Source organism: Saccoglossus kowalevskii, chromosome 1 (genome assembly GCF_978046115.1).
Source record: "Saccoglossus kowalevskii chromosome 1, keSacKowa6.1, whole genome shotgun sequence".
Taxonomy (NCBI): domain Eukaryota; kingdom Metazoa; phylum Hemichordata; class Enteropneusta; family Harrimaniidae; genus Saccoglossus; species Saccoglossus kowalevskii.
In genome coordinates this window covers 27,110,699-27,118,949 of record NC_140641.1, presented here as the reverse complement: position 1 = coordinate 27,118,949, position 8,251 = coordinate 27,110,699, and the positions used below count along the sequence as shown (strand labels likewise).

Here is an 8,251-nt window from a genome sequence, read left to right as displayed (position 1 = left end):
AATCAAGGGGGATTCGCACAGAGTTCTGGGTAAATCAAGGAAATACTCGCTGTTACGGCACGCCTGATTGGCTGAAAATGAGTATGCGCACTTGATTTACCCAGAACTCTGTGCGAATCCCCCTTGATTCTGGCTGCTGGCCATTTTCGTTCATGAAATCGTCGGATATCATCAGAAAACGCGGAATTTGTGCAGTTTTGAATAAAACCAAGTTAGTGATTATGAACAATGGTCATTAACGTAACACCTGATCCCCTCTAAAAATTTTGTTTCGCATTTTAAGGTAAGAAATCGACATTTGAAACCGACAGGGTGTCGATTTACTAGGTGCCGTGTTTCACAACTTGTTTATTTATATACGTATAGCGGATGATTTTTTTTGAAAATTAGTATTTATTGATTTTCAGCCCCCAAGTGACTGTGATTTAGGTATATCACGTGATAGTAAGATCGCCTCAGACAATTTTTGCAGTTATTTGTATTTCATTTCATATAAAATAGCCCCTGCCGGTGGCAAATGAGACTCACAGAAAAGAAAAACATCAGTGACGGACTGTTTAATGCGACTCTGATTTGTTTTTACTTTGCATTGAGTTTGTCAGAGTTCCTAGACTGATCGTGAGTTCCTACAACGCCCTCTTGCGGTGGTTATAACATATTTCCCGGGGGAAGAGGAAATACTTTAGCACGTTTAGGCATTAACACTCGATCTATACACCGAACAAAAAAAAATCATTTTCAAAAAATATTTAATCGCTAAAAATGGCTAGTTTACAAACATTAGAAAATGTGTGTGATTGGAACTGGCACTTGTCATAAGGATCTAGATATGTTTATTATTCAATAATCATAAACCGTAGGTGACTCATTATTATGCACACCACCGTTGAGCGGGACACGAGGTTCTCTTAAGACAACCTTTCACATAGAATAAATAAATAAAAACGTATGTTTAATGAAGTGACTTTGCATATATATCGAATGGATCATGATAGAGAAGAAGTATGGCATTACTTTGTTCCGGAAGGATCTTGTTTTCATTTGTATTGCACTATTCTAGCATAATCATAGAACTCGGTGGTTGTCCGGATACACTTATCCATTTAGTTTTGCTTTTTTTAAACGAAACAAATAATCACGCGAGAACTATTCGTCAAAGATAGTCTAGTTTTAGATCTCGCGAGATCATGGCAGCTGTGTTGTTTATATTCGGAGGGAATAATAGAGTTCCTCTGTTCAATAATAGGGAAGGGGAATAAACATGCATATGGTATATACGTGTTTTTATCGTACCCATCATATTTTGTTAGCGAACATCATGCGATACTGGGAACTAGAAGACATCGAGCGGTTATAACTAAGTGATCACGGCGCCCCTTCAATTAAATTAATATTTTAGACGAAAAAAAATGTAAATAGGTTAAATGCAACTGTTTTGTAACCACCAGTGTACACCAATAACGTTTATTAAGTCAATGTGCAGGTATGGATCTCTCTATAGACGACTCCCGGGCGGCTGGACTCCATGGCACTGCGTGGAATGGTGAAGAAATCCCGGATAGCTGGTTTCATTCCATGGCATGGCATTGGATGATTTCTGCTTCAGAGGAAGGGGTCCCGCACAGTTGGTCTTAGTCCGTGGCACATAAAATACCGACACAGGAATTTCTTGGTTAACTCGACTTTTGATGTCTTACGGTGGTTTAGAGTTGCCTTAAAATTCTGGACAGATCTGACAAAAAAAAGTGGTATATAATTAAACAGTGCAACACAATATTGAATTTATTATTAGCCATTTCAGCATCAATATAAAGAAATTATAATGTGAATACAAGGCAAGCATAGTAGTGTAATATAAAACATCACACATGACGTCACGCTACAAGTGCGTCGATGGATACGCATGCGCAGAGTAAAATATTTACCTAATCTGGCGTACGATGTCGTGGAATATTTTCTTAACGTGTTCTATCCCCATGCGAGCCGAACATTCGTAGAAGGAACATCCGATTTGAAAAGCCAGGTCACGTCCTTCGTCAACACCGACTCGTCGTTGATCTTTCAAATCTTTTTTGTTTCCTACAATGATAGTGAATGACATTATAGGAGAAACTTGGTTACCGAGAACAAAAAATACCAAAGCTTACGTGGACAGAGTCACCCAATATTGAAGTAACAAGACAAAATAACCCTTTGCGTCGCCACAGGTGGCGCTTTATTTTTTTATAACCGACTTCGCGGTGTTCCCACCCGCAGTGTCATGATGGATATCACCGGAAACAGAAATGAAAAACACAACATGCGACTTGAAATACAACATGCACCGTTTCTTTAATTAATATGACAGATACATACCCACCAGTACGACAGGCACGTCTTTTGTCTTTCTGACTTGGTGAAGAAGACTTTGAAATCTTTTGGCGGACTCAAAGCTGTCTCTGTCTGTTATCGAGTAAACTATTATAAACCCTTCCCCCACTTGCAGCGTTGTAGCCATGTCCTCTAAACAGAAATTATTCTCATCCTGAAAGAAAGAACACAAAACACGATTAAACCTTAAAATTCAATGGTAACGTGACTAATGGCGTAACAGGTGTTGCACAAATGTTACGTAAATTGGCTATAATAAAAGCAAAGACGAATAGCGAATTCTCGAGGGTAGGGATATTTTTTTTATTTTGGGTTAGTTTAACAAATTGTCGCTAATTACTCGTCCCATTATTTTCGATGATTAAATTGATGTTGACGAAGAACCGAATTATTACCAGTGCAATTCAGTCAGAATTATATATTTAAACTATGGTGAATAGAACAGGGTTAACATTCACAGAGTGTATCGAAGTACTATTGTACACACAGATTGTGTTTAAGCACCGTGGGAACGTGTAAGGCATCTTAAGTTGGTCGGACCATTATGTTGACAACTTGATAACCGCGCTCGATAAGACAGAAGCAACAACATTCCATATTCAATATACTCTCACAAGTCGGATCTTAATCGGCTAAATTATTTCCACTTCGGATCAAGGTTTAAAAAACGAATGTAAACAATTGACACGAAAGATCACGTTACTAATTGACCAGTAACTGAGTTGTAACTTGGCGTCCAAGGTCAAATACCGTGACACGTACATGAGTACGGGCGACCAGCGTGCATTACCGTGATACTGAGAATATCTACAATAAATTACCATATTTATATATAACGCCCTAATTATATTCTCTTTTGTGGACGTGATTATTTCTACGACTTCTTTTTGTATAGATAATAAACAGAATCTTGCATAGATGCTGGTGTACAAACTGACGCAATTTCTATCGAAAACAATCAGGATTATTAAATGTCAGAAAACCTTTATCCTATCGTAAAAAAATGTATGTAGATATTCTTCGTAAATGTCGATGTTTGCGCAAAGAATATCTAACCGACTTGGGCGAGAGTTATATAACCTCATACAACTGAAGCTATAGTTGTCAGACAGTGAGTTTTTGTTGTCAACATGTCTATTACAACATAGCCATAATATAAACATTAATAGATTTGATTCTGTCAGCGTATCCCATACCAGATAAACAATAAAGTTCTGTTAAATATCTTAGTGACTGTTGTTGCATAACTCAACGAAAAACAAATTCCATGAATGTCCAAGCCTTTCCCTGTTCCTTGCGTTTGGCCCCCGGCTACTAGTCACTAACACGATGCGCAATTCAAGACACATTCAAGATTAACAATATTACCCACAACCATGTCTACTTGAGACGGAAAAAAGGGGTAAGTGTTTAGTTCCAGGCTTATGTTGGATTTATACGACTCTGATAAAAGTAAAAAAAGAAAACACAATCGAATAACCTCACGTACTTTACTCCGCCTACCGTACACAATAAGGAGCGTGATGGCATGCCCGTTGTCGGCGTTGCACAACCGGCTAATCCGACCCGTGACAATACCGTTAGTTTGTAACGCTATATTTGGCAAATTGTCGCAGTCTTTGTCGAACTGGTACAACAAGTGGAATTGACACGAAGTCAACAACTGCACCAGACAATGTGTTTAATTAAATATCGGATTGGCTTTTGTAAGTCGTTTGATATAATATAACTGAATGTTTTGTAAAGTGGTAGCAAACCTCAGAACGTGCGTGAGTGTTATTGCTTCAATAGAACGATTGAAGTTATGCGCATAGCATATCACGGCATACATTATTAACGCTCTTGCGCTTGACGTAATACGACTACGCGACGTTAATCTAACGTAGGAACGAACTAAATACCACATACCGTGACAAGATACCATAACCGCGTTGTATAGTTATTAGTCACTAATTTGACCTACGGTTTCTAAATGTAGGCTTTTCCAAGCCGTCTCACACAAATAAATCCAAGCTAGCATAAGCGTATGGTATCAAAGAAATTCACAAAAATTAAAACTTTTTGTGTTTTTAAATTTGATTTCTTTCAGTTAGGAAAAATAGAAGACGAAGTAGCCTGATTTGTTTTCATGGAAATATGGCTTTCAGATATCCTCAATAGCGTTATGACAAATGAACTTTTGATGTGCTGCATACAGTAGGTGCGCTTTGCAGTACAATGGTGCACTAGTTTTGTAAATCAAGGCTGCTCCCCTGGATATTGGCGCCGATAGTTTACTTGTTAACTTTAAATTCCAGGAATGTCTAGATCCACAACGCTCTCCATCCTTACTGGTCGAATTACTCTGTCTACATATGAACGCACATATATTTTGCGTTCCAATCAATGCACTTACCCCCGTTCTCGTGTCTAGTATTTTGAGTTGAGCAATTTCATTATCCACCAGTTCTCGTGTTTCGTAGATAAATTCTAGAAGAACGAAAAAAAAACACATGATATTGAGCATTTCGTACTTAGTATACATGTATACGCAAAATATTGTATTAATATTTACATGATTTGAAAGCAACAGCGCTACTTTTTCTGCAATTATAAGCATCGAATTTCTCTTTTCCCGTGATCAAGTTTATCTAAACAAATGTAAATGCGTATTTTTTATTAACCACACCATAAAAGTGAATTAAAGCAGACAATCAAGAACAGTGACCGTCCGTTTATTTTTTATTATATCTTGTTTGTGATAGATAAATTATCCACACGTGTAGAATAGAAAGCTATCAATGTCGGTCAGTAAACTGTACTAAATTAAAGTTTAACATTTATTGTAAAATTTTGTCTAATTGTTATGCATGAAGAGAGTTCAAGATCACCCCACAGCAGCTCTCGGTGTAAATATGTCACCGCAACGTTAACTATTTTTTCATTAAATGTTGTACGAGTTTTTGGATCACAGGAGGGCTTCTTGGTTATATTTAGAGATATGCTATGTTGGAAATACAGCGTGACAGAAATCATACAATGTGGGACATAGTTGCTTACACACCGTGAAAGGGTGAAACAAATTCCAGGAAATATCGGTCAAGTTAAATATTACTCTACAATAATTAGCCTCGATATAATGCGGCATTGTAAGGGGGTCATTGTTGAAGGAAAGCGGTGGCAGAAATGCAAACCAATCAACATTGGGCGAACACACAACGTTCGCCACGAAAGCATCGGGCCAATTTGCATATTGCATATTTAAACACACATGAAAAAAAATACCTATCACAAAATGACTGAATTTTAAAATATTCCCCACCAGAAAAAATGACCCATCCCTAACATGGTGTTTATTTCATTTATGCTAGTAAAATTATCTACTAACTATTATTACTGCATAATTTCATGTTGCCTCAAGCTCATTCCTAAACTCTAATAATAAAACATAAAGGGACATACCATTTATAAATAATTATGTCATCATCATGACATACGAAACGGGCGTCCGAATTTCGCATTTTACACGCGTTGTGTACGACGCATGGGACCCACAGCCAACAAGACGCGCCGCGACGGTTGTGTTGCCTGAAATATACTGACACTAACTATCAAAATATCGCGATTACTGTGTAAATGTTTTGACGCGAGATTATTGCCCGGAGCTGAACAACTCGTATACAGCACCGAGGTTGTGAGTGACGGGAACTTCTAGTGGGAGTTCTCAGGAAACAATACCGTTAAGACAGTAATGACATTGTTAGTATTTAAAATACACACCGAGTTTAGCAGTAAAAAAGGCAATTATAACGAGATGAAATATTTCACGGACACGAGTGTTTTAACTTATTCCTTGTCAGATTAAATTTTTGTTAGAAAAATGCGGTATGCATACATATCAAGGCAGCGATACTCTCACCTCTAGGCACGAACATCGTTACAAATCAATGACACCTGACTACACACACAATTACCAAGATATGAAATGATGCGTAATGATGTGGAATGCGATATGTAATACACTGTGTAACATGTGTATTACCATTGAACATATTACAATGTGTTACGTGACATACAAGGAATCGCCCACTATGATGCCGTAGGGTGTGTGCGTCAGTGGGAGGGTGGAGTATAATAATATTTTCTTGCAAGTTTACAAAAGAAAAGTAGTTATTTGTCAAAAAAAAGACGTAAACTTGAATAAATGAATGAATGAATGGGCACATTTTTACACGCCTTAGTTACAGTAACGGAATATTAAGTAGGGGTAAGACTTAATGATAAAAGATATGTTTCGTTTTAGCAGTTACCGATAGACCACCAGACACGATCGTCGATTACTAAGTGCAGAGTAGAACCCTTACCGTGAGGATCGAAGTCTAGATTATGATATACACCGTGGGTGAAAGCAGTCGTCAGTGCTGCAAATAAGAAGATGAACATTTGATATATTATCTGCATACACGAACAATCACATAATTATCTTGTATGTATTAATATTTTCATATCACATCGTATATTTACCCTTCATTAAGTCATTTCAGAAAAAGTCAAAGGTGATACCACCCTTGATACAAAACATTAACAGCGGAAACTTGTGTGTTTGTTTTTATTTAGCAACTCTAGCCTGAAACCATAGTTTGACCGTTGATTCCGATAATTATTGGCGTCTGGGTATCGACCCATGGGTCCATGAAATAGCTGTTTTTCTTGCCTTTTGTCAACACGTGCTACGGGACGCCGGTTCACATTCCGTGTCAGTTATCCCAACTTGCAAAGTGAATAACATCTGTACTGACTGACATCAATAGACGGGCCACCATTTCCGGAATGCAGCCAAACTCGCATTCCAGAGAATTAGTTTCAACTATATCTTTGTAATTGAATGTGTATTATTTTGTTGTGATCAATAATAAAGAATTACGCATCTTAACACCAAAATAGGCTACAATGGAATGGAATAAAATGTAATGGAATGCATGAATGGTTAGGGTGTAGCTCGATCTATTTTGGGGACAATCGCGTGCGGGGACAGCGAACTTCTAAAGATTACTCACGTAAGTACAGTTTAGCAGTTCACATAGTTATACCTGTACAATTATAAGCACTAACATTTTTTTTAAATATATATTTCAAAACTTTATCTACTTTTGATGATCAGTTGATATTTTCCAAACTGCATAGTTGGTTCAAGAAGTTGGACTCGCCATAAAGCCATAATATCTCCATTAATAGATAAATATTAAAATGTATAGTTCAATAAAAATGAATAAATAACAAACAAACAAAAAAGAAAAACAAAAGAAAAGGCGAACACACCCTAATAATGGTGAATCAATAAATTGTACATATACATTTTCGTGCAAGTGACTTATTTCAGTCACTTCGTAATAGGTATGTACTCACATGTTTTTCCTACGTGTTTTGGACCGAGCAGAACTACGTTAAGCTGCAAATCCTCTAACCACGGCAGGCTACCCGTTCGAAGATGTTCCTGCTCAACCTCGCGGTTATAAGGTTTGTATGATGCTCCTCTGCAAAGCATAGTTCAAGTGTTACATACTTCGTGAGAAAACGAAGCGTTGCTGCATAACTACCTTGGTTGGAATATCGCCCACACTTGAATCTCGCGCTGTAGTCAGCTCGGTAGATATAGACACGCACAATCCGCCGACGCTTTTTGTTACCCACTGCCTTTGAAATGAAATTGCTCAATGGCGGCTACTCAAGTTGCTTGTCGCCTAGCAACCGGCATTCCTGCCTACTCAATTACGTCATAATTGGAAAGTTTAACTTGGGGTCAGTTTCGACAGAGGGGCAGTATACTGCCGATAGTTTGAAAATTCGGGGGAGGGGCATGAGTGAGTCATACATGAAGTTCGGTTTACTCGTTTTGCATTTA

The 8,251-nt window shown here is 37.7% G+C and overlaps 1 protein-coding gene across 1 annotated transcript; it reads right to left on the bottom strand.

Moving 5' to 3' along the window:
• Positions 1-1,433: 1,433 nt before the first annotated feature.
• Positions 1,434-8,034, bottom strand: LOC102802133 (ras-related protein Rap-1-like). The gene is made up of 6 exons (XM_078005631.2): positions 7,756-8,034; positions 6,714-6,770; positions 4,766-4,839; positions 2,356-2,524; positions 1,926-2,079; positions 1,434-1,732 (listed from the first exon to the last, which is right to left on the bottom strand). Exons 1-6 carry the CDS (start codon positions 7,892-7,894, stop codon positions 1,603-1,605), a joined length of 723 nt encoding a protein of 240 aa, XP_077861757.2. The 5' UTR covers positions 7,895-8,034; the 3' UTR covers positions 1,434-1,602.
• Positions 8,035-8,251: the final 217 nt, after the last annotated feature.

What these genes read in the sequence shown, in the direction of transcription:
- LOC102802133 (XM_078005631.2), bottom strand. Translation starts at nt 7,894, where the DNA reads ATGCTTTGCAGAGGAGCATCATACAAACCTTATAACCGCGAGGTTGAG. An exon ending in AAAACACGTAGGAAAAACAT is followed by an intron (nt 6,771 to 7,755) that starts GTGAGTACATAC and finishes TCTTATTTGCAG; the next exon opens with CACTGACGACTGCTTTCACC. An exon ending in TACTAGACACGAGAACGGGG is followed by an intron (nt 2,525 to 4,765) that starts GTAAGTGCATTG and finishes TCTTTCTTTCAG; the next exon opens with GATGAGAATAATTTCTGTTT.